Raw genomic sequence first — 27,255 nt, forward strand, 5'->3', positions numbered from 1 at the left:
ATGTTGATCTTATGCCATGTAGTGTTGTCTTCTTGACTATGGGACTCTTCTTATAACTTACCTCCTTTTTCTCTCTCAAGAGTCCCATATCAGTATTGTATAGTCAGCAGACATAAACAAGTCTTACAGTAAAAATTAGTTTTGGTTATTCTACTTTAGGTGACATGAAGATAATTTTAACTGAAAATTTTTTTTTTTTTTTTTTTGGGTGCTGGGGATCGAACCCAGGACCTTGTGCTTGCAAGGCAAACACTCTACCGACTGAGCTATCTCCCCAGCCCCCTTTTAACTGAAATATGAAGTTCCAGCTTTAATTCTCAGCTTGGTAGTATGTGCTTCCTTAACAGAGGTGAGAATAAATTCCATATTCTCTAGGTTTAGTGTCAAAATTCTTTGAAAGAGCCTTTTCTTTTTTACTAGTAAGATAATAGCTGCAGAAGCAGAGTCTAGGGGCTGGGGAGATAACTCAGTCAGTAAGGCCCTGGGTTCGGTCCCCAGTACCGCAGGGAAAAAAAAAAAATGGACATGCAGAAGCAGACTCTAAGCACATTTAGCTCTTTCCTGGAAACTGCTAAGTATAATCGGCTTAGAAAAAAAAAAAAAAAGAACTGTTTTAAAATCCCATTTAAAGAAAAAAGTGATCATTTTGGTTTTATTAGTTTTGTCCTGGATGGAAAATTTGCTAATCTAGATCTTGGAATTATATTCTGACTACCCTCAGAGATGAAGAGTCCAGTTAATTCCAGGAAAGATAGGAAGAATAATGGATAGGCCATTATTTCTACCTTTTCTCTGGCATAAATAGTTTTGTATCCCAGTTCCCCACTTTAGTCTACTCCGAAGACTAATTGTACTCAGTACTCGACATAGTAAATAAATAATGGAACAACCTATCCGGGTGTGGGGGAGTGTTTCTTTTTAATTGTGATCAAATAGTGCTTAAAACAGGCTGTTGCAGGATAGAAGTTTTTGGGGGACAGTCCCATTTTGTTGCTCAAACAATATTTTATATTGGGACAGTGTAGACAGGAAAGTCATTTGCTTTGAGAGATCACTTAGAATATCATGTAAACAAAGAACATGGCTTAAAGAGCCCATAAGACCTAGTTTATCTCCGTTTGCCATAGTTGACGTGAGTAAAATAGTTATATAAATAAAATAACCGGATCCAAGATGGCGGCCTAGAGGGAGACTGCACCCCCAGTCGCTCCAGAACCCAGGAGTTAAGAAGGGGAGGCATTGAGAGACTCGGACTGAAGTGGAGCCACGGGTGAGTCTGCCCACTGGGTAAAGCTCGGCCCGGGTGGCAGGCCCAGATAGAGGTGGCTTATCGGAGCCGGGCAGGGCAGCTAGAGTCATCCACAGGCAGCCCTGCGCACTCCGGCGGTGGGCCCCGCCCACACAGCCAGCTTCTCCAGGTTCTCGGAATGGAACTGGCCCGCTAGTGAGAGCCTTTCTGACCAGAGCAGGCTCCGAGTCCCGGAGCCGCTGCAGCGCAGTGTACTCCTGCAAAGAACCAGCGGAAAGCCTCGATCTGCAAGCAGCCTCAGGGATCAGGGCAGGGCAGCCGGAGACCTCTTCAGGCGGCTCTGCCCAGTCCGGCTGCGGGCTCTCTTCACGGGGAGATCCAAGATGGCGGCCTAGAGGGAGACTGCACCCCCGGTCGCTCCAGAACCCAGGAGCTAAGAGGGGGAGGCATAGAGAGACTCGGACTGAAATAGAGCCACGGGTGAATCTGCCCACTGGGTAAAGCCCAGCCCGGGTGGCAGGCCCAGATAGAGGTGGCTTAGCGGAGCCGGGCAGGGCAGCTAGAGTCTTCCCAAGGTAGTCTTCCACACTCCGGCAGTGGGCTCTTCCCACACGGCCAGCTGCACGGTGCAGGCCCACGGTGAGAGCATTTCCGCACAGAGCCAGTTCCAAAACGTCGAACCAGTAGGGGGCTAGGGGCAGTTTTCTTCGAATGAGCTGCTTTATCAGATTCCTCCAAGACATCAGGCTACTGAAGGCTGGGAGGTGATAAACTGGAAATCTACTGGGACACTATAAGCCAATAGTGGAAAACTGCAATATCTCAGGGTCCCACTGACAACTGACCATTATGAGAAAACAAGGGAAGAAAATGTCCCAAACAAACCTAGATACTACATCAATAAAACCCAATGACAGCACAGCAGAAGAAATGTCAGAAAGGGAGTTCAGAATGTACATAATTAAAATGATCAGGGAAGCTAATGAGGAGATGAAAGAGCAAATGCAGGCATTGAAGGAGGAGATGAAAGAGCAAATGCAGGCATTAAATGATCGCACCAATCAACAGTTAAAAGAGCAAATACGGGAAGCAAGAGATCATTTCAATAATGAGTTAGAGATACTGAAAAAAAACCAAACTGAAATCCTTGAAATGAAGGAAACAATAAACCAAGTTAAAAACTCCATAGAAAGCATAACCAATAGGATAGAACACCTGGAAGACAGAACCTCAGACATTGAAGACAAAATATTTAACCTTGAAAACAAAGTTGAACAAACAGAGAAGATGGTAAGAAATCATGAACAGAATCTCCAAGAACTATGGGATATCATGAAAAGGCCAAATTTGAGAATTATTGGGATTGAGGAAGGCTTAGAGAAACAAACCAAAGGAATGAACAATCTATTCAATGAAATAATAACAGAAAATTTCCCAAATCTGAAGAATGAAATGGAAAACCAAGTACAAGAGGCTTATAGAACTCCAAACATACAAAATTACAACAGACCCACACCAAGGCACATTATTATGAAAATACCTAACATACAAAATAAAGACAGAATTTTAAAGGCCGCGAGAGAAAAGAACCAAATTACATTCAGGGGGAAACCAATAAGAATATCAGCAGATTTTTCAATCCAGACCCTAAAAGCTAGAAGGGCCTGGAACAACATATACCAAGCCCTGAAAGAAAATGGATGCCAACCAAGAATCTTATACCCAGCAAAACTTACCTTCAAATTTGACGATGAAATAAGATCCTTCCATGATAAACAAAAGCTAAAGGAATTTACAAAAAGAAAGCCAGCATTACAGAACATTCTCAGCAAAATATTCCATGAGGAAGAGATGAAAAACCACGATGCAAATCAGCAACAGGAGGCGCTAGCCTAAAGGAATAGCCAAATAAAGGAGAAACCAAATCATGTCAAAAACAAATATGAGTCAATTGACTGGGAATACAAATCATATCACAATAATAACCCTGAATGTTAATGGCCTGAATTCATCAATCAAAAGACACAGACTGGCAGATTGGATTAAAAAGAAAAATCCAACAATATGCTGCCTGCAAGAGACTCATCTCATAGAAAGAGACACCCATAGACTAAAGGTGAAAGGATGGGGAAAAACATACCATGCACACGGACACAGCAAAAAAGCTGGAGTATCCATCCTCATCTCAGATAATGTGGACTTCAAACCAAAACTAGTCAGAAGGGATAAAGAAGGACATTACATGCTGCTTAAGGGAAGCATAAATCAGCAAGACATAACAATCATAAATATCTATGCCCCGAACATTGGCTCATCCACGTACGTCAAACAAATCCTTCTCAATTCCAGAAATCAAATAGACCACAACACAATAATACTAGGCGATTTTAACACGCCTCTCTCACCCCTGGATAGATCGTCCAAACAAAAATTGAATAAAGAAACTATAGATCTCAATAACACAATCAGCAATTTAGACTTAACGGACATATATAGACTATACCATCCAACAAAGAACGAATACACTTTCTTCTCAGCAGCACATGGATCCTTCTCCAAAATAGACCATATTTTATGCCACAAAGCTACTGTTAGTAAATACAAGAAGATAGAGATACTACCTTGTACTCTATCAGATCATAATGGATTGAAATTAGAAATAAATGACAGAATAAAAAACAGAAACTTCTCCAATACCTGGAGACTAAATAATACACTATTATATGATGAATGGATAACAGAAGACATCAGGAGGGAAATAAAAAAATTCTTAGAAGTAAACGAGAACAAAGACACATCATATCAAAATCTCTGGGACACTCTGAAAGCAGTACTTAGAGGAAGATTTATTTCATGGGGTGCATTCAAAAAAAGAAGTAGAAATCAACAAATAAACGACTTAACACTACAGCTCAAAGCACTAGAAAAAGAAGAGCAGACCAATACCAAAAGTAGTAGAAGACAGGAAATAGTTAAAATCAGAGCCGAAATCAACGAAATCGAAACAAAAGAAACAATCGGAAAAATTAACAAAATAAATAGTTGGTTCTTTGAAAAAATAAATAAAATTGATAAACCCTTAGCCACACTAACAAAGAGAAAGAGGGAGAAAACTCAAATTACTAAAATTCGGAATGAACAAGGAAACATCACAACAGACACGAGTGAAATACAAAACATAATTAGAAGCTATTTCGAAAATCTATACTCCAACAAAACAGAAAACCTCGAAGACATCAACAAATTTCTAGAGACATATGAACTACCTAAACTGAACGAGGAGGACATACACAACTTAAATAAACCAATTTCAAGCAATGAAATAGAAGAGGTCATCAAAAGCCTACCAACAAAGAAAAGTCCAGGACCAGATGGGTTCTCAGCCGAGTTCTACAAAACCTTTAAAGAAGAGCTCATTCCAATACTCCTCAAACTATTCCATGAAATAGAAGAGGAGGGAACCCTACCAAACTCGTTCTATGAAGCCAATATCACCCTGATACCTAAACCAGACAGAGACACATCGAGGAAAGAAAATTTCAGACCAATATCCTTAATGAACATCGATGCAAAAATTCTCAACAAAATTTTAGCAAATCGCATACAAATATATATTAAAAAGATAGTGCACCACGATCAAGTGGGTTTTATCCCAGGGATGCAAGGTTGGTTCAACATTCGGAAATCAATAAATGTCATTCACCATATCAACAGACTTAAAGTTAAGAATCACATGATTATTTCAATAGATGCAGAAAAAGCATTTGATAAAATACAGCATCCCTTCATGCTCAAAACACTAGAAAAAATTGGGGTAGTGGGAACATTCCTAAACATTATAAAGGCCATCTACGCTAAGCCCATGGCTAATATCATTCTAAATGGTGAAAAACTGAAAGCGTTCCCCCTAAAAACTGGAACAAGGCAGGGATGCCCTCTTTCACTGCTTCTATTCAACATCGTCCTTGAGACTCTAGCCAGAGCAATCAGACAAACCAAAGAAATTAAAGGGATACGAATAGGAAAAGAAGAACTCAAACTATCCCTGTTCGCTGATGACATGATTATATATTTAGAGGAACCTGGAAATTCCACCAGAAAACTTTTAGAACTCATAAGTGAATTCAGTAAAGTAGCAGGTTACAAGATCAATGCTCATAAATCCAATGCATTTTTATACATAAGTGATGACTCTTCAGAAAGAGAAATTAGGAAAACTACCCCATTCACAATAGCATCGAAAAAAATAAAATACTTGGGAATCAATCTCACAAAAGAGGTGAAAGACCTCTACAATGAGAACTACAGAACACTAAAGAAAGAAATTCAAGAAAACCTTAGAAGATGGAAAGATCTCCCATGTTCCTGGATAGGCAGAATTAATATCGTCAAAATGGCTATACTACCTAAAGTGCTATACAGATTCAATGCAATTCCAATTAAAATCCCAATGATGTACCTTGCAGAAATAGAGCAAGCAATTATGAAATTCATCTGGAAGAATAAAAAACCTAGAATAGCTAAAGCAATCCTCAGTAGCAAGAGCGAAGCAGGGGGTATTGCAATACCAGATCTTCAACTCTACTACAAAGCAATAGTAACAAAAACGGCATGGTATTGGTACCAAAATAGACAGGTAGATCAATGGTACAGAATAGAGGACATGGACACAAACCCAAATAAATACAATTTTCTCATACTAGACAAAGGTTCCAACAATATGCAATGGAGAAAAGATAGCCTCTTCAACAAATGGTGCTGGGAAAACTGGAAAACTATATGCAATAGAATGAAATTAAACCCCTATCTCTCACCCTACACAAAACTCAACTCAAAATGGATCAAGGACCTCGGAATCAGACCAGAGACCCTGCATCTTATAGAAGAAAAAGTAGGTCCAAATCTTCAACTTGTTGGCTTAGGATCAGATTTCCTTAACAGGACTCCCATAGCACAAGAAATAAAAGCAAGAATCAACAACTGGGATAGATTCAAACTAAAAAGCTTTCTCTCAGCAAAGGAAACTATCAAAAATGTGAAGAGAGAGCCTACAGAGTGGGAGAATATCTTTGCCAACCATACCTCAGATAGAGCGCTAATTTCCAGAATCTATAAAGAACTCAAAAAACTCTACACGAAGAATACAAATAATCCAATCAACAAATGGGCTAAGGAAATGAACAGACACTTCACAGAAGAAGATGTACAAGTAATCACCAGATATATGAAAAAATGTTCAACATCCCTAGTAATAAGGGAAATGCAAATCAAAACTACCCTAAGATTTCATCTCACCCCAATTAGAATGGCGATTATCAAGAATACAAGCAACAATAGGTGTTGGCGAGGATGTGGTGAAAAAGGAACACTCATACATTGCTGGTGGGGTTGCAAATTATTGCAGCCACTCTGGAAAGCAGTGTGGAGATTCCTCAGAAAGCTTGGAATGGAAACACCATTTGACCCAGCTATCCCACTCCTTGGCCTATACCCAAAGGACTTAAAATCAGCATACTACAGAGATACAGCCACATCAATGTTCATTGCTGCTCAATTCACCATAGCCAGATTGTGGAACCAACCTAGATGCCCTTCAGTTGATGAATGGATAAAGAAACTGTGGCATATTTATACAATGGAATATTACTCCGCAATGAAGAATGATAAAATTATGGCATTTGTAGGCAAATGGTCGAAATTGGAGAATATCATGCTAAGTGAGATAAGCCAATCTCAAAAAACTAAAGGACGAATGATCTCGCTGATAAGCGGATGAGGACATATAATGGGGGGTGGGACGGGCTAGCATTAGGTTTAGGGTTAGGTTTAGAGTTAGGCTAAGGAGAGCGGTAAGAATGAAGGAAAGAAGGACTGTGTAGAGGGAAAAGAGGGGTGGGAGGGGTGGGGGGGAGGGGAAAAATAAAATAAACATCATTACCCTATGTAAACGTAAAAAAATAAAAAAAAATAAATTAAAAAAAATTAAATAAATAAAAAATAAAAAATGAAGCAATAAAAAAAAAAAAAGCATCAGGAAGCAAAGATTTCCATTTTCAGGTACAATTAAGGAGCAGAGAAGTTTGTCTAAACCTATGAGGAAAATAAGCACTAAGAGGATTTAGCAGAAAAAGATGTCAAGGGGGTTTCCATAACAAGTTCAGACTGCCATATGTTGACTTAATTCTTCTCTGTAATCCAGTAGAAATATAGATTATTTCTTTAATTTTTTATAATCAAATATCATCAGCCAGAACTTAAAGATAATTGAATCAAATTTTGCCTTAGACATAATTTTATGATCTGAACAATATGATTACTACAAACATATTTCAGGGAAGTGAAAAGGTTTTGAAGAATACTAAATGTCATCAGTGCACATTAAAAACCAACATCTTTCTAGCAAATGAGGTATATTTAAAGTTGAACTTAAACCAGTAATATCAAGCAAGAAATAATGGAAAGCCATTGATCTGAACAAAGTAATGATTTTCTAGATCAGAGCACAAGTGCTTAAGTGCAGTGAAAGTAATTCCAGGTCATGTCTTGATCCTAAAAATATTTGTTGTCTGTGATATGGATTTTGCATTTGACTCCAAAAGGTCAGAGGAATAGCTAGAGAGCTACAGTTCCAGTTTATCCATAAATCATTCTGCATTCATGAAGGTATTGCTTCAGCCAAAAGCACTGCCTAGAAATCAGATTGAAAATGTCTGAATTGAGTAGGTTCCAGATGGGCAGTGATCTGCACAGTGACCACACATTTCAAAACTTTGAAAATGTGCATGTGCACGTGTGTGTGTGTGTGTGTGTGTGTGTGTGTGTGTGTGTATCTGCTGAGACTAAGACACTTTTCAAAGTTCTGCATCTTTATACTTTCAGAACTACTTTCATCAGCAATAGATTGCTTTATGATATTAAACTCTTAAAAAATAAATAAATAAATAAATAAATAAATAAAATAGCCTTGCATATTACCATTGATGTACTCAGATTCAATAAATGTAAAATAGTATTTTTAAATATTTATATGGGCTAAGAATATATTGCTCAGTGGTATTTACCTAGCACACACAAGGCCATAGTTTCTTTCCCTAGTACCACAAACAAAATTTTGTTTTTTCTTTTTCCTCATTGAAATGCATTTTGAAATTCTTCTTTTTAAGCTATATACTTATCAAAATGCATATTGTACCCTTAAATTTATGAATAATTTGGTTTTTGACATGAGTACTAAAGCAATTCATCAATGCAGGCATAATCTTTTTAGCAAACTGTTCTTATTAACTGGTATATACACATACAGAAGAATGAAATTGAATCCCCAACTTCATACCATGTATAAAAATTAGCTCAAAGTGGCTCATCAGCACCTGGACAGCTTGAGTAATCATCATACTACTCAGCCCACTTTAAAATTTGTGAAATGTGTATTTCTGTAATTTTCCATTTAGTATTTTTGTTCTGGGATTAACTGTGATAACAAAAACCTGGGAAAGCAAAATTACAATAAGGAGAACTACCGTTTCAAGTAAGGGATTTATATCTACATATCCATATATACAAAGAACTCTTATAATTAAATTTTTTTCCTTTTTAATTTTGGTATTGGGTATTGAACCCTGGGGCATGGAGCCACTGAGCCACATTCCCAGCCATTTTTACTTTTGATTTTGAGACAGAGTCTCATTAAGTTGTTTAGGGCCTCGCTGAGTTGCTGGGGTTGGCTTTGAACATGTGATCCTTCTGCCTCAGCCTCCGAGTTGCTGGGATAACAAGCATGCACCACTGTACCCAACTAACTCATTATTTTTAAAAGACAATTTTAAATGGGCAAATTTGAACAGACATTTCTCAAAAAAAAATATCCAAATTGCCAAATAGCAAGTGAAAAGATGTTTAGTCATCATGAAAGTATAAATCAAAACCATAATGAAATACTACTTTTCATCCATTATACCAGCTTTAATTAAAAGATGGACAAGAAATAGGATCGATAAGAGTATGTAGAAATTAGAACCCTCATACATTACTGGTAAAATTATAAAGTTGGACTGGGGATATAGCTTGGTAGAGTGCATGCTTTGTATGCACAAGGCCCTGGGTTCAATCCCCAGCACCACAAAAACAAAACAAAAATATAAAGTTGTTTGGAAAACATTTTAGCAGGTCTTCAAAAACTGAAACATAACGTGACTGTGTTTGTAGCTCAGTTGTAGAGCACTTGCCTAGCATGTGTGAGGCACTGGTTTGATGCTCAGAACCACATAAAAATAAAATAAAGATATTGTGTCTCTACAACTAAAAAAAAAAAAAATTAAAGCTAAAGAAAACTACAAAATGTTTAAAAAGAAAAAAAGTTAAACATAGGCTCAGCTTGGTGCACATGCCTGTAGTCCCAGTACTCAGGCTAAAGTACTAGGATCATTTGAACTCACAAGTTCAAGACAAGCCTAGGGACATAGCAAGACCTCCCTAAAAGAAAAGAAAGTTAAACAGAATTGCAATATGACTCAGTAATTCCACTATTGGGTATATAACCAAGAAAATTACATACGGCCTCATAAAACTTAAACACAAATAATTTTGCAGCAGTATTCCCTATAGGCCAAAAGATGGAAGCAGCCCAAGTGTTCAACAGTGGATGAATGAATAAACCAACTGTTGTACATTCATACAATGAATTATTAATTGACATCAACAAGGAGTGAAGTACTGAAATATACCATAACATAAATGAACCTTCAAAACATGCTGTGTGATGACTTGATGTATATCTTGCTGGTAGAGCACTTGTTCTAGGCAATCCTAAATTCAGTCTCCAGCACCTGCCCCAAGTAAAAAATTACACTGTTTGAAAGAGGGCAGTCACAAAACTTTAGATGTTTTATTCCGTGTACATGAAGTAGCCAGAACAGAAAATACCTAGAAATGAAAAGTAGAATAATAGTAAGTGACTAAAGGAGGGGAGAACAAAACATGATAGCTAATGGATACAGGGTGTCTTGGGGATGATGGAAACATTCTGAAATTAGATTGATGGTTGTGCATCAGGCTTCTGTAAGTAAAAAGAAAGAATACAGTGTAGAGAGAGAAAAGAGATTTATGTTAAGGAGTTGCCTCACGTGATTGTGGAGGCTGTGAACCTAAGATCTATAGAGTAGACTGATGGAAAAGTTGATGTTGCAACTTCTGTCCAAAGTCAGTCTGCCAGGAGAATTCCCTCTTGGGGGAAGTCACTCTCTTTTCTACTGAAACTTTGAAGTGGTTGGAAAAATCCAACACATTATGGAATATAATCTGCCTTACTCAGAATCTATTGATTTCAATGTTAATTACATCTTAAAAATACCTTCATAGAAATGTTTGGACAGGTACACCAGGTTCCATGACCTAGACTGGTTGTCATGTAAAATTAACCATTACAGTGGTGATGGTTAAACATGACAACTGTGTATTCTAAAAATCCATTGAATAATGTACTTTAAAACAGTAAGGGGAAAAAATAACAAAAAAAGAAAAAAAATTAAATGTCTCAATAAAGCTGTTATCTTATGAATGTATATTTGTGTTCTTTTTATCATGAGTATATTCATCTAAATTAAAGAGATTGCAATATAAAAAAAAATTTTAACACTTGAGCATGGTGGTACACATCTGTAATCCCAGCAGCTCAAAAGACTGAGGCAGTAGGATTGCAAACTCAGTCTCAGCAAGTTAACAAGGCCCTATAGCAAAATAAAAAAAGGGTGAGGGGGCTCTGGTTGTGGCTCAGTGGTAGTGCGCTCGCCTAGCACGGTTGAGGCACTGGGTTCAATCCTCAGCACCACATAAAAATAAAAAAATAAAGGTCTTGTGTCCACCTACAACTAAAAATATATATTTTTTAAAAAAAGAGAGATGTGGCTCAATAGTTAAGCCCCTCTGGATTTAATCCTTGGTTTCCCCCGCAAAATAGAGAAAAGAAAAATTTTAATGCTTTGCTTTTTGTGGTTAAATTTAAATACTTTTTTATGGAGTAGGAGACTAAGTTGTTTAATACAAGAATTTTAAGACATAAAGTATATAGCATTAGGATAAAATTCTGTGGAATAAATGAAATGGAAATAATTTTCAAGAATAAAAAATGATTTAAATTTCTAAATGTTAAGGAGGTTTTTTTGTTGATTTCTTTTTTAGTACATGGTAACAAATATTACATCTTTATGATATTCATTAAAATGATATATCCAGAAGTTAAATCATCTGTAATTCTTTAAGCTTACTTGCAAAATGCATAAGAAAGAATTTTTCAAACTTTAGGGGAGGAATATGAAAGCAAAAAATATAAAAGACATAAGACATTTTGGCCTCTGGAATCAATGAGGCTTTGATTCAAATCCTACCTGTACCAATTGCCAGTGAGATTGCAAGACTTCAGATTCTTTATTTATAAAAGAAAAATTAGTATGAATATTTTTTAAAATATATTTTTAGTTGTTGATGGACCTTTATTTTATTTTTTTATATGTGGTGCTGAGAATTAAACCCAGTACCTCACACATGCTGGGCAAGTGCTCTACCACTCAGCTACAACCCTGGCCCTTAGTACAAATATTAAATAAAATAGTACATATAAAATACTTAGCACCGTGCCTAACATATAGTAAACATTCAATAAAAGATAATTTTTACTAAATTGGAGTTGGTTTCCAGTACAGTATTTATCAAAAGAAAAAAATATATTTATGAGCCCCCATTCAATTAACTCTGGCAGAAGACCAGAATCCTTCTCAACTTAGCTCTCCTTTGTTGTCAGTTCCAGTCATTCAGGCTTAGGCCAAATCATGGTTGCATTTCCTGATAGACTATGAAGAACATAAGCTTTATGTGCAGAAGAATAATAGAACAGACCTGAGACTGCTCTTAGAAAGGTCCACTTGCAAAGTTCTCAGTTGACTGATACCTGGGAACTTAGGTGGCAAACAGTGTCCTACACTTGTAGTATAAAACTTTCCTTAATTGGCAGTAGTGACTTTTTCTCTGTCTACTGTGCATGACACAGTGGTTTCTTCCTAACACCTGCTTTCTTTCCTTCTGGGATTGCGGAATTTTGATACATTCTGGACAATGGCTAACTATATGACCAGCCACCCCTAACAACTTTAGACTTGTCATGAACTTCACTAACAGACATTTCACGTATGGCAAAACTCCTTGCTAAGGTTTTACCCTGTGTGACTCCACTATAAAACAACTTTAGAAAGCTTACAGCTGGTTTTCTCCTGACTTTACTCGATGAACTTTTTCCCTTTATTGTTCTTGCTTAGAATTCTTCACTATAATAAAGTATAGTCATGAGTCCTATTAGTCTCCAAACCTGGGAGTGGCAACATTTCTTTAAGTCAGAAACACACGGACTCCTCCTCCCATTTTGCTGTCTTATAACTGGATGATATTGAATAATTTACTGACTCTAGAACTCAGCATTTTGATCTATACATTAAAAATATTTCCAACCTGAGTTGTGAAGATGACATGACCTTTTTTGTACTTAAGCACAGTGCCTACTACTTCCCCTGATTTTCTATAACCAAGTTCCTTATATCAGTGAGAAGAGCATGTGATCTCATTTCTAAAAAACTAAAATATAGATTCACAGTCCCTTATTTGCAAATATAAGTCTGCAGACCTATTAAAAATTAAAAGTTGTTTTTTTGAATGACATGGTAGCAAAAATGACCTGACCTTTTTTACCCATTCTGCGGATTCAGAAATAGTGTACTTACGTATTATTTATTCAGTGTAATATGAATATTCAAGTGTTTTGTTCCAGATCTATTGCCATATTTGATTATGGGATGCTGCCACAATCTTCTGTGGACAAGTTAAATATGAATATGCCCTGAATTACTTTTATAAACTCTGAAAAAATTCAAAAAACTTGACTTCAACAATTTTTGGTTTTTTGGGTTTTTTGGAGGCGGGGGTAACTGGGAATTGAACCCAAGGCTGCTGTGCCACTAGGCAACATCCCCATCCCCATTTGATTTGTTATTTTTGACACAGGTCTGCTAAGTTGCTGAGGCTGGCCTCCAAATTGTGATCTTCCTACCTCAGCCTCCTGAATGAGTGGGATATTGGGCATGTGCTTCCATGCCAGGTGGCTTCAGTGATTTTTAATAAGGAATTTTATGAACCTATAATTAAATTCTGAAAACCAAATCAAAACATTATATGTTCCTTAAATATAAGATTGCATCCTGGTGTGGTGGCTCACACCTGTAATCCCAGTAACTTGGGAGGTTGAGGAAGGAGGATCTAAGTTCAAGGCCAACCTCAGCAACTTAGTGCGGCCCTCAATAACTTAGTGAAACCCTATCTTAAAATTAAAGACTGGGAATGTATCTTAGCGATTAATGGTCTCTGGTTTAAATCCTCAGTACCAAAAAAATATAAATATATGTACATATGTATATATACGGTGCCATCAATTATAAAGGTACATTATCTTTTTCTTTAATGTTAAGAGTGAGAGGAGACTTGAGATGTAGCTCGGTGGTAGGGTGCTTTCCCAACATGTGCAAGGCCCTGTGTTTAATCTCCAGCACCAAACATTTTTAATTGCAAGGCACAGTGGCACATTTGTAATTCTAGCTATTCTGGAAGCCGAGACTGGAGGATAACAAGTTTGAGGCTATCCTGGACAACTTAGTAAAGCCCTGTCTCAAAATAAAATGTGTGAGGACTGATTGAGGATTGGGGATATAAATATTAAAGTGCTGTCTTAGTGTTTAAGGCCCTGAGTTTAATCTCCAGCACCACAAAAAAAAAAAAAAAAAAAAAGAAAGAAAAAAGGGCTGCTCAGTTCCTCAGAGGTGGAGCACATCCATAGCATACACAAGGCCTTTGGTTCAATCCCTAGTATCATAAAAAGAAAAACAGAAAATTCTGCCATTATTGTAAACATTGTAACTGACAAAGATATATCCTGTTTTCAAAAATGAAAATGTACTTTGTGGTATCAGATAACAAGAAAGGAACAGGAGATGATGATAAACTTGTAAAGGATACAATTGGAAATGAGCAAACCCTTCCAAATCTATAGGGGAGAGTAAACTTAATGCAAAAGTACATTAGTCCTTCTTTAAAATGCTTTTTTGAATACCTTAAGTGCTTAATTAAGCTTGATAACAGGATGTCAAATTTCTGCCTTCTCATGAAGACCTGTAAAATTGACTTGCATTAATGATTAGTATCAGAACTATAAAAAGGATTTTTAGGCTGGGAATTGGGACTGGACAGTAAACACTTTAGGCCCATGTAAGGCAGGGAGCTGAAACTGGGCTTCTATTTTAAAGTCGAAATTCTCGAAGTGCCATTCCTTAGCCATTAAAACTTCAACAACCAAGGAAAGAATTAAAAAAAAAAAAAAAACACTTAACCTAGTTCTGTTCATTGAGAGTGCTTGGCAACTGTGATACACCAACAGCAGTGAGCACATCTAGCCATCGAATTTTGACTTCTAAATACCATACGCTGTTAAAACAAACAACGGGCAGGTGTTGTGGTGCTTGCCTGTGAGCTGAGTTACTCAGGATTTGAGGCCAGCCTCTGCAACCTAAGGAGACGACCCCTTCCCCAAATTTTAAAAAAACAAAAGTCTGGGATATAATTCAGTGATAATACATCCCTGGATTCAACTCCCAGTACCACAAAAAATAAATGAAAAAGTAAAAACAGGCTCGTGGAGAAATATCTTATTCCATTTTTAAGCCTGGGTTTAAATCTCAGCACTGCAAATAAATAAATAAATTCAGTTGTCAGTGTTCATTGACATAGGCTTGTTTTATAAGGCTTCTGCAGTGCTGACATAAAACCAGATAAAGGCATCAGGGCATAGAAACAGCTATAGAACAATGTTCATTGACAACTAAAAAAGTATTTTTAAAATAAATTTAAATATATTTTTAAAAATACATAATTTTTAAAAATTGCCTAAAACTAGAAAAGTTTCCTTAATCTCTTAATCTTATAAAAGGCAACTATACTTAACATCATACTTAATAGTAAAATATTGATGATTCCTCCTAAGACTGAAAAGAAGATAAAGATGTCTTTCACTTTTTTGGGGGGGAGGGGGGAGGCAGGGTACCAGGTATTGACTCAGGGGCACTCAACCACTGAACTACATCCCCAACCCTATTTTGTATTTTATTTAGAGACAGGGTCTCACTGAGTTGCTTAGCGCCTTGCCTGTTGCTGAGGCTGACTTTGAACTCGTTATCCTCCTACCTCAGCCTCCTGAGCCCGTGGGATTACAGGTGCACCACTGCACCTGGACTATCTTGATATTATAAGTGAGAAAATGAACCCAGCATGGTGGAGCAACTTGGGAGGCTGAGGCAGGAGGATTCCAAGTTCAAGGCCAGCCTCTACAACTTAGTAAGACCCTGTCTGAATATAAAAAGTAAAGAGCTGGGGATGTGGCTCAGTGGTATAGCACCTCTGTTTCAAGCCTTACTACAAAAAAATCAATAAAATTTTACCTAGTGGGAGCTGGGGTTGTGACTAAGTGGTAAAAGCACTTGCCTAGCACATGCAAAACACTGGGTTCAATCCTCAGCACCACATAAAAATAAGTAAACAATGAAGGCATTTAAAAAATTTTTTTACATAGTGAAGAAACAAGTTTGAAAAGAGCGAGAAAACTAATCACCTCTAGCTACGTTGATAAGAAAATGAGAAATAACACAAATTATCAGTAAATTGTGAAATAAGAGATGTTATCACTTCAGGTCCTACAGTTATAAGAGGTTAATAAGTTATTTTTAGGGATAATTTTATGCCAGTGTATTACATAATTTAGATGAAGTAGACAAATTCCTTTAGAATTACACAGAAAACTGACACAAGATGAAGTAGAACATCAGTCTGTATCTTAAGAAAGTGAATTCCTTACCAAAATTGCTCACTTTTTAAAAATTCTATTTCTACATAGCTTCCATGGTGAAATCTGTTGTATGTTTGAGAAAGAAAGAAATTACACCAGAAAATAGGCTTGTTTTATAAGGCTTCTGCAGTGCTGACATAAAACCAGATAAAGGCTTCAGGGCATAGAAACAGCTATAGAACAAAAGCCATCTTAAAGACATATGCAGAGCTGGGGTTGTGACTCAGTGGCATAGTGCTTGCCTAGCATATATGAGGCACTGTGTTTAGTTCTTAGCACCACATATAAACAAATAAAGGTCCATCAACAACTAAAAAATATTTTAAAATAAATTTTAAAAAATTAAGACAATGCAAAAAAAATCTCCTAAAACTAGAACACAATTTTCTTAATCTTATAAAAGGCATCTATGCTTAACATCATACTTAATGGTGAAATATTGATGCTTCCTCCTAAGATTGAAAGGAAAGTAAAGATGTCTGCTCTCACTATTTATACTTAAGCATTATCTGAATGGTCTAGCCATTGTATTAAGTTAAAAAAGATGAATACAAGTCATAAATATCTGGAAGGAAGAAATGAAACTATTTCCATTAGTTGTGTAGAAAATAGAGAGCTACAGAAAAAATAATATAATAACAAGGAGTAGTAAGGACACAGGAAACATTGTTTTTAAAAGATCAGTATTCTTCAAAAACTGATTTTACTCCTAATGTTTGGTGCAAGTCATGTTCCTAAGTAAAAGAAACCAATCTGAAAAGTTTGTCTACTATTTGATTCCAGCTATCATTTGTAACAAATGCATGATTTTTTTTTTGTTCGATTTATATTATAAACAAATGGGGTACAACTTGTTTCTCTGGTCGTACGTGAAGTAGAGGCATACCATCTGTGTAATCATACATTTACATAGGGTAATGGTGTTTGATTCATTCTGTTATTTCCCCTTCCCTCCCACCCCTCTTTTCCCTCTATACAGTCCCTCCTTCCTCCAATCTTGCCCCCCTCCCACCCCCCATTATGTGTCATCATCCGCTTATCAGCGAGATCATTTGCCCTTTGGTTTTTTGAGATTAACTTATCTCACTTAGCATAATATTCTCCAATTTCATCCATCTGCCTGCAAATGCCATAATTGTATTATTCTTTATGGCTGAGTAATATTCCATTGTATATATATATATACCACAGTTTCTTTATCCATTCATCAATTGAAGGGCATCTAGGTTGGTTCCACAATCTGTCTATTGTGAATTGAGCAGCTATGAACATTGATGTGGCTGCATCACTGTAGTATGCTGATTTGAATGAACAGACACCTCACAAATGAATGATTTTGATGAGGGATGTTTATAATGAGGGTAGCTATTATGTGGAGGCAGAGGGCATATGAGAAATCTGTGTACCTTATACTTAATTTTGTTATGAACCTAAAATACAAATTCCATTTGTAAAAAAATCAATTGTATTCCTACATACTAAAAGCAAATGGTTGGAAAATGATTTTTTTTTTTTTTTTTTAATACTGGGAATTTAACCCAGTGGTCTTCTACCACTGAGCTACATCCCAAGCTCTTTTTATTATTTAGTTTAAGACAGACTTTCAGCAATTTGTCCAGGTAACCTCCAGCTTGAGAATCTCCTGCCTCAGCCTTCCGAGTAGCTGGGATTACAGGTATGTGCTACCATGCCTGGCAGAATTTTTTTTTTTTTTTTTTTTTTTTTTTCCTACTGGAGATTGAACCTAGAGGCATTTTACCATTGAGCCACAGCCCCAGGCCTCTTTGTTTTTTTTATTTTGAAGCAGGATCTCACTAAGATGCTTAAGACGTCACTGAAAAGGCTGACCTCCAATTTGTAATCCAACTGCCTCATCCTCCCTTGGTTTAGCATTTGCTTTTAAAAATTACATTTACTTTAAGTATTATTAAGTGTTGATGAGTTCATGGCATTGTGTTTAAAACTCTTTATATAGAATGTGAATTAAAAGATGAAGCTTGTCGGATGTGGTGGCACATGCCTATAATCCCAGCAGGAGGATCACAAGTTCAGAAAGTCAGCCTCAGCTACTTAGTGAGGCCCTTAAGTAAGGTAGCAAAACCCTGTCTCAAAATAAAAATAAAAAAAATTAAAATGGGGATGTGGATCAATGGTTAAGTGCCCCTGGGTTCAATCCCTGGTACCAAAAAACTAAAAATAAGAAATTAAAGATGACGCTTGCTGTGTGCAATGGCACATGCCTTGATCCCAGCAACTCAGGAGGCTGAGGCGAGAAGTCTTCTTCCAGAACATAGTTTCACGTACACCCTTTCACACTTTTCCTATGCATATATAGCTGGATTTTTTTGCTACCACTTCTGAGAAAGTTTTCATCATTCAGGAAAATGGAGAATTTTTTTACAGGGAATGCAAAGTATCCTATCACTTAAATTCTGTCACTAACATTTTATGTTATTTGGTTTGTCATATGGGTATCTGTATCCATCTCTATACATATGTTAATCTGTCTTTAGATGTACTCTCAGTTGCATGCTGACTCTCTGCAAATAGTATGCATTCTCCCTTGAATGTGTATTCCTTGCTTTAGCCCAGAAGCCTGTATCTTGAGATTGCCCCCATTCTCCCTTTTGTTTTGACATTCCTGTCTGTGCCTCTGAAAATAGATAGATTGATTGATTAACTGCAAGCATTAATATATCCCCTAGGGCTGGGGTAGAGCACTTGCCTAGCATGTATGAAGCCTTGGGTTCATTCCCTGCATGGAGTTGAAGTTGGGGGCAGGATGATATACATATATTCATGCACACAACCCCTACGTGTTTAACATTCCAGAACCAGGATCTCAGTATTGGTTTATAGGTTTGTCTCTTGAGGTGAATTTATCATAAATAAAATACACAAATCTTTGATGTACATTTTCTGCTTTTAAAAATGCAGGAACCTTGGGGCTAGAAGTATAGCTCAGTTGGTAGAGTGCTTGCCACTTGTGCCCAAGGCTGTGGGTTCCATCTCCAGCACCACACACACACACACACACACACACACACACACACAGAGAGAGAGAATTTAAAAAAAAAAAAAAAAAAAAGTTAAAAATGCATGCACCTTGGGGCTGGAGTTGTGGCTCAGTGGTAGAACGCTTGCCTAGCATGTGTGAGGCACTGGGTTCTATTCTCAGCACCACATGTAAATAAATGAATAAAATAAAGGTCTATCAACAGCTGAAAAAATATTTTTAAATGCATTTTATTACATCCCTTTTTAATATTTTACTTTTGAGACAGTCCCACTAAGTTGCTTAGGACCTTGTTAAATTGCTTAGGCTGGCCTCAAATTTGCAATCTTCCTGTCTTCGCCAAGTGGGATTACAAGTCTGCACCACCACTCCTTGGCTCCAAACCTTTTCAATAATACTACCATCACCCTATAAATTTGCTTCATGCCCCGCTTCCCAGTCAGCCCTACCATGTATGGCTATTTAATTTTTTTAGTATTTACAGAAATGAACTATAATGTTCAAAAACTTGGAGACATGTTATATTATCATACAAATACATATATACCCCATTTCAGTTAGGTAACTACATAATGTTACATTATTTGTATGTGCCAGAATTTTATTCAGCCAGGTGCAGTGGCACATACCTATAATCCCTTTGACTCAAGAGGCTGAGGCAAGAAGATCAGGAGTTCAAAGCCAGCCTCAGCAACTTAGAGAGACCTTAAACAACTCATTGAGACCCTGTCTCTAAATAAAATATATAAAAGGAGTAGGGATGTGGCAAGTGCCCTGGGGTTATAGCCTCAGTATAAAAAAGATGAGTTAATTTTACATTTTTGTAAATGTTTCTAATGCCTGGCTTAATAGAAGACAGCCAGGTTTTCTTTCTCTTCTGTTCTTTTTTTAAACCTGGAATTGAACCCAGGGGCACTGAACCACTGAGCCACATCCCTAGCCATTTTTACTTTTTATTTTGAGACAGGGTCTCACTAAGCTGTTTCAGGTCTAAGTTGCTGAGTCTGACCTTGAACTTGGAATCCTCCTGCCTTAGCCTCCCAAATTGCAGGGATTACAGGCATGTGCCCTCACACCCAGCTGGGTTTTCTAATATTTTTGCATTCAGTTTTTTGTTATGTTATTTTGAGTATAATTTTTGAAGAAATATGACCTCACACACATGTGTTGGAAAACAAGGAATATTTCAACACCAACTTCAGATAATCACATTTTTTTGTTGTTGTACATGGACCCAATACCTTTATTTTATTTATTCATTTTTACATGGTGCTGAGGATCAAACCCAGTGCCTTGCAAGTGCTAGGCAGATGCTTTACCACTGAGCTACAACCCCAATCGTTAATTGGATTTTTTTATACTGTACCAAAAGTATAAATGAGATAATTTCTTTAAGGTTAGTTGCAGTATGCAATTTGAAATCAGTGAGCTTCTTTGTAGTCAGTTACATTAAAATCCATTGGTCTCTTGCAGTTTGGATGGAACTTTACCCATCTGTGTCTTTATCATGTCTTATGTTGATCAGTGAGGGGAAAAAAATAACTGAATTCACAGGGAACTGTGACTCATGCATGTCTGTATTCTCAGCTACCAGGAGGATGGCTAGTTTCAGGCTAGTGTGGGCTAAATAACAAGACCCTTTATCAAACTTTATATTTGTGACAGGTGTAACTCAGTGGTACAGCACCCCTGGATTCAGTCCCTAGTAACACACACACACACACACACACACACACAAAGCTGGGGGGAGAATCACTAAATTCTGTATTTCTTTCATTCTACATATGTATGCCAAAATATTCACATTTGTTATCACCACGATTTCATCAGAGGACTTTCAGTATTGGAAAACTGAGAAGCTCACAGTAGTCAACACAAGTTTTCCCAAATTCCAGTGTTCACTGAAATCTCAAATTTTATCTTTGGCTACAAATGCTGTCAGTTGTCCTTTTTTGTTTGTTTTTTGGGGTTTTTTTGTTTGTTTGTTGTTGTTTGGTTTGGTTTGGTTTTTTGAGACAGATCTTGCTAAATGGCAGAGGCTGGCCTTGAACTTGTGGTCCTTCTGCCTCAGTCTTCCAAGTAGCTGGGATTACAGGCATTCGCCTCTGCCACCCAACTGTCAGTTGTACTTCTGAAGTGACAAAGTCACATTGCTTGATTTCAGTACCCATATTTTAGTAACCATACTTTGTCAGTTCTTGCAAGTAAAAATAGTGTTCCATGAAGAAAGCAGCTAGTCTTCTAGTTGCATTGACCGAAGCCTGTAATCCCAGCAACTCAAGAGGCTAAGGCAGGAGGATCCCAAGTTTCAGATCTTCCTCAGCAACTTAGTGAGACCAGGTCTCAAAATAAGGACTGCAGTTGTGGCTCAGTGGGAAAGTACCCCTGGATTCAATCTCCAGTACCAAAAAATAAGTAAATAGATAATAGGACAAAGCAATTTGTTTCAAATATTTTCATAAATGCTTCTTCCCTGGAACAGCCGTCCTACTTCAGTATGCAACAGGAATACTTTATGCATACTTCCATTGTGCTATGCAGAATATTAAAAATTTTGACTTGTGGGTCAAGGTTAGTGTAGTTTTTACTTCTGTCAGGAACGTTCTTGAATGACTCCATATATGTATAATATGTCAAAATACATTCTACTATCATGTATAACTAATGAGAACAAATAAAAATTTTAAAAATTAATAAATAAAAAAGGAACATTCTTAAATATTTCTGACCTTTTTCCCCTCCCATATATGTGTTGAAAATAATACAGGGACTCCAAGTATTGTTTTGTGCCATTGCCTTGATTTGTACAACAATGCCAGAAGTTTTACCCATTGTTGCTTTTATGCCATCAGTTCAAATTTCAGCATGATGAAAAAGGTGTATAGTAATAGTGTCATTAAAATAGTTTTGACCTCTCAGATTCTCTTAAGTCAGCAGAGCACAATTTGAGAACTACTGGTCTAGACACAAATGAAAGAATAAATAGCCAAATTACCAAGGAAAAAACATAAGACCTTCCACAAGAGAGTTAAGTATTCTAGGGGTTGGAGAAGACAAAAGATCATAAACAGTAAAAGAAGCTGGCGCTGGAGAGGACTTCTTAAGGTAAAAAGAGAGCTTAATCACTTACTTGGCCCATAAGTGATTATACACTTATAATCCCAGCTGCTTGGGAAGCTGAGTCTGGAGGATCACAGGTTAGAGGCCAGCCTCGGCAATTTAGTGAGACCCTGTCTCAAAATAAAAGTGGCTGGGGATGTGACTCAGTAGTAGAGCACACCCAGATTGAAATACTTGTACCCCCACAAAATATAATAGTATTTCAGTAGGTTGAAAGAAATGTTAACAGGTCATAAATTTGAATGGACTCTTGAGTTATTAAAATAATGAGATTTCCCCTAATTGTTGTCAGTGTTGCACTTAATGTAATAATGGAGAGGAGAGCAGATGCCACATGTGTATGGTTAATCATTTTAATTATCAAAAATTCTTAGTGTTTAGTTAACTTCATAATGACCTGTGTATTTTTGGTAGTAATTTTACTGTTATTTATTTTATAGAAACTACTGTAAAATTTAAAATATATCTTTAGTATATGTCACATGGGGTATAGTTGAAGAAGGCTGAAATTAAAAATTGATGGTGAAGTAAGGTGCAGTGGCCCACACCTGTAATCCCAGTGACTTGGGAGGCTGAGGAAGAACGATTGCGAGTTCAAAGCCAGCCTCAGCAACTTAGTGGGCCCCAAGCAACTCAGTGAGACCATCTTTAAATAAAAAAAAATAAAAAGGGCTGGGGATGTGACTCAGTGGTTAAGTGCCCCTTGGTTCAATCCCTGGTTCCAACAAAATAAATCAAATTCATGGTGGAAAAAATTCATAAAATTTAAAAAATTCTTATTCTCTTGTCAGTTTATATTTGATATTGTGGTTGCTTGATCCCTTTGTATGAGTGCATATCAGAATAGGTGTTGAAATTGATGAATTTTTTTGTTTGTTTCAGGAAAGTATCTAAGACAAAAGAGAATTGACTTCCAGCTTCCTTATGACATTCTCTGGCAGTGGAAACACAATCAGGTACAAAGGGCCTATTTTACCAGGTTTCATTCTTAAGGGGTGAGGAGTGGAGGGCATGGAATGTAAGTCTCTTCTTCTGCCTCTTGTTATGTTTTCAAACATCTTAGGAAATATCAAGAGAAAGTAAATTTGCATCCATATTTAATGTGACCTATTTGCCTATACTCATACTGCAAAATAGCAGTAAGTTCCTGCCTCCCTAGGCAACCTTCTGTTGTTATTCTTGGCTTTTATTCTGGTAGCAAAGATTTTGTTCTATAAGAATTCTGTTTGATGGAGGTCTCAGGAGAATACAGATGTATTGCCAGCAGCTCTAGGAAATTTCAGACTTTATTTTTGTTGGCTCCTTCCCTTTGGTTTGGAATTTATTTTTCACATACAAAAGAGATTTTTGTACCAAAGGAAGCAGGGAAATGTTTAATGCTCTTGTACCTCTAGAAGACCTTTAAGTATATTGGTAACTAAAAATAGAAACATACGGGTTTTTTTTTTTCTCTTGCATCTCTAATTGAAAAGTTTTCCTAGTGATTTCTGTATTAAGTTATAATGTCCAGGCTCCATATTGAGAAAAAACACTCGCAATAGGAGTACTCTTAGAAATTAAGTGAACACACTTTTGAATTTTGACAAAATACTACCAGAGGTTAACTTCAGAAAGCCAAAAGCAGTTGACATTCCCCTCTGCCTTTTCTTCTCTGGTCTCTCTTGAATATGTTTGTCTCAACTTTTAACAGTGGAAACAGTGCTTTGAACATATGGACAGAAAATTACAGTGAGATTATTAGAATAGATGAATAAACAGTCCAGTTTACTCCAAGTTGCCATTTGTTTTGTTCTATCTTCTATAGCAAAATACATGCAGGCTTTCAATTTGTCTTCTAATCATCTTTTATCCCTCCCTTCCTTTTTGATTTAAATGTGAGCCCTCCATTTTTCCTGCCTGCCTCCTCCCATTTAATTTTTAAATTAATTGCCTTCATTAAAATTTTCCTACAATTCCCAGTCAAGGCAAGGGGTAAAACACCAAAGTACTCATCTTTTTATTTTAATATACCTACCCAGACCATCCAAACAATTCCTATGCATGTGTATTTTTTTGTTTGTTTGTTTCTGGTTTTGGTGCTGGGAATTGCATTCAGGATATCACACACGCTGTGCATGTACTTTACCACTGTGCTATATTGCTAACCCCTTTCCTTTGTTATTGTTTGTTTGTTTGTTTTTCCCTTTACTTTGTTTTGATAGAGACAAATAGAATCTTAATTTGTCCAAAGAAATAACTTTGGTCTTAAGTGGGATTTTCACATAAACCTATCCAACAACATACTGAAGAAACATAATTGAAAATACATTTCCGTTCACTATTTCATGCTTCCATTTATTTCTCACCTTTTATTTTGGGATAAAAAGTGATCACAACAAGAGTTTGTATCCAACCCAGAAAGTCTTATAAATATTTTTATATAAGCAGAGTAGAGGGATAGTTTCTGGTATTTTTAGGGATTTTTGCCACCGTTTGGTATTTGAAGTAAAATGCTGTATCAAGATTTTTCTTTTTTCTTCTAGCTATACAAGAAGCCAGATGTTCCACTGTATAAAAAAATCCGTTCAAGTGAGTAACTCAAGCTATTTTTCTGCCTCCATAATATCAGTGTTCTTAGCCTGGCACTAGAAAAATTATCTGATATATTCACCAACTATTCTTTGCTGTCTTCTCAAGATGTCTACGTTGATGTCAAACCCCTTTCTGGTTATGAGGCTACCACCTGTAACTGTAAGAAGCCAGATGATGACACCAGGAAGGGCTGTGTGGATGACTGCCTCAATAGGTACTGTAACTGATTCCTCTGAATTGTAAAGGCTTCAAGATAGAAAAATGACATCTTTGGAGGGTTAGTTAAGTAAGCTTTTGAATTTCCTCTCAAGAAGTTGTACACAGATTATAAAACCTAACTGATGGGCTGATTATAATAACAAAAAAAGAATGAGATTTACAGTCTTTGCCTGAATTTAAATCCTCTTAAATACTTTTGAGTCCTGGGGAACGTTATTTTAAACCCTTTGATAAAAATGCCTTCATTTTGTGGGTTTTGTGAGAATACAGTAAGATAACAACATTCATAGAATTATATGAGACAGTTTATGAAGTATTAATAAATACAGTCTTACACACCTTCCTAGATATCGATATTTGATAACAATAATAGGAAGTAGAGTAGGACAGTGGCACTGAGAGTAAAGAAGAAAGCCATGATTTGTTTTGGAGGAAAACTGCAGATGTATCATTATAGAGGGTATGTACATAATGACTGAGTTTTTAGTGCTAAAGAGATGGTAATACTATCCTCAGAGATGGAAAGTTTGGTCTTAACTTATTTGGAGAAAAGAATTAATGGTTTTGTTTTGGGACCATTTAGTTTAACATGGCATTGAAATTTCAAAATGGAAATAGAGGCAAAGGAGTAGAAATACAACTTATTGGTTCTGAAATAAACCAGTTTATCACACAAAAAGAACCAGTGAATTTTGCATCAGTACTTCCTATTCTGAATAGTTGTCCTAACCAAAAATAACTGCTTGCCATTCTCTAGTCACTTGTCTAGTGTGATAAAGGAATATGTTTTAGTACTTCCTGCTTTAGCATATTAGTTGGGAAATTCTACCTTATTACATCACTATAATAGCTGATGATATGGAAAAGCATTTTGTGCACTGATTATTCTTCACTTAAAAATATTTTAAATGTACATATCACTGTGGTCCATGAGCTCATCACTTTTAAAAACTTTATTATTATCTATCCATTGATATGCCATAATTGACTATTCTATTGTCATTTATTTCTAATGTTTTGCTATTGAAAATGTGACTGCTATGAAACTCTTTGGTATAGAGTCCCTTTTTTTAAATCCTTAGAGTACATTCTCAAAAAAAAAAAAAATGTGTATAACACATGAGTATATGTGTAAGCATTTATATATATTTTTATATACTGTCAGATAGCTCTAATTAAATATCAAGTTAATTTATAATATCACTGCCAATATATAAATATACTTATTTTCTCATAGTCCTACTTACTTTATGTATTTATGTCAATTTATTTTTGGAGATATAGTGTTTTGTTAGGTTAATATTTGAAAGTATTATATCCTTAGAGTTGTTTAAATATATTTCTTCAGATGCTAACATTACTGTATTTTTTCACATACTATTTTATTGTCTGTGAAATTACCATAATATAGATGCAGCCTCATTGTTTAGTGCCTTTCTTCCTGACAATAGTCCTGTGAGGTAGGTGATAGTTTTATGTTTTCTAGATGAAGGGGCTTAGAATTTGGACAGTAAATTGCTCCATATTATATAGCACTTAAAAGACAGAGACAGAATTTAAATTCACATCTGTTTGACCAAGAGTCTTACTGGGTGCAGTGGTACATGCCATTGATCCCAGTTGCTCTGGAGACTGAGGCAGTTGGATCACAAATGTGAAGCCAGCCTCAGTAACTTAGCAAGACCCTCAGAAATTCACTGAGACCTTGTCTCAAAATAAAAATGAACTGGGAATGCAGCCCAGTAGTAAAATACCTTTGAATTCAATCCCAGACCCACAAAAATGAAAAACACAAGTCATGGTTTTTCTTCTATACCATATTAATTGTATAAGCACTTAGGGTTTTCATTTTGTTTCTCCCAGAACTAGGGATGGAACCCAGGATCTCTCACATACTAGACAAGTGTTCTACAACTGAGCTGCCCTTAATCTGGTTTGTTGGTTAGTTGGTTCATTTGTACAGGGGTTAGAACCCAAGGGGTCTAACCACTGAGCTACATCCCCAGACCTTTTCATTTTTTTATTTTGAAATAGTTGCTAAATTGTTGAGGGTCTTGCTGAATTGCTGAGGCTGACCTCAAAATTGGGATCCTCCCCCTCAATCTTCTGACTTGCTAAGATTACTGGCATGTGCCACTATACCTAACCTCA

The 27,255-nt window shown here is 36.5% G+C and overlaps 1 protein-coding gene across 4 annotated transcripts in view; it reads left to right on the forward strand.

The window, feature by feature from the left end:
* Ash1l (ASH1 like histone lysine methyltransferase) overlaps nucleotides 1-27,255 on the forward strand; it is a 199,000-nt gene that overhangs the window by 128,728 nt on the left and 43,017 nt on the right. For all 4 annotated transcript variants that reach the window (XM_047567330.1, XM_047567337.1, XM_047567313.1 and 1 more), the window contains 3 exons: nucleotides 23,197-23,270; nucleotides 24,837-24,882; nucleotides 24,991-25,099. In XM_047567330.1, the coding sequence (XP_047423286.1) occupies nucleotides 23,197-23,270; nucleotides 24,837-24,882; nucleotides 24,991-25,099 (229 nt within the window). The remainder of the gene's footprint in view (nucleotides 1-23,196; nucleotides 23,271-24,836; nucleotides 24,883-24,990; nucleotides 25,100-27,255) is intronic.

This window comes from Sciurus carolinensis, chromosome 1 (assembly GCF_902686445.1).
Source record: "Sciurus carolinensis chromosome 1, mSciCar1.2, whole genome shotgun sequence".
Lineage (NCBI taxonomy): Eukaryota > Metazoa > Chordata > Mammalia > Rodentia > Sciuridae > Sciurus > Sciurus carolinensis.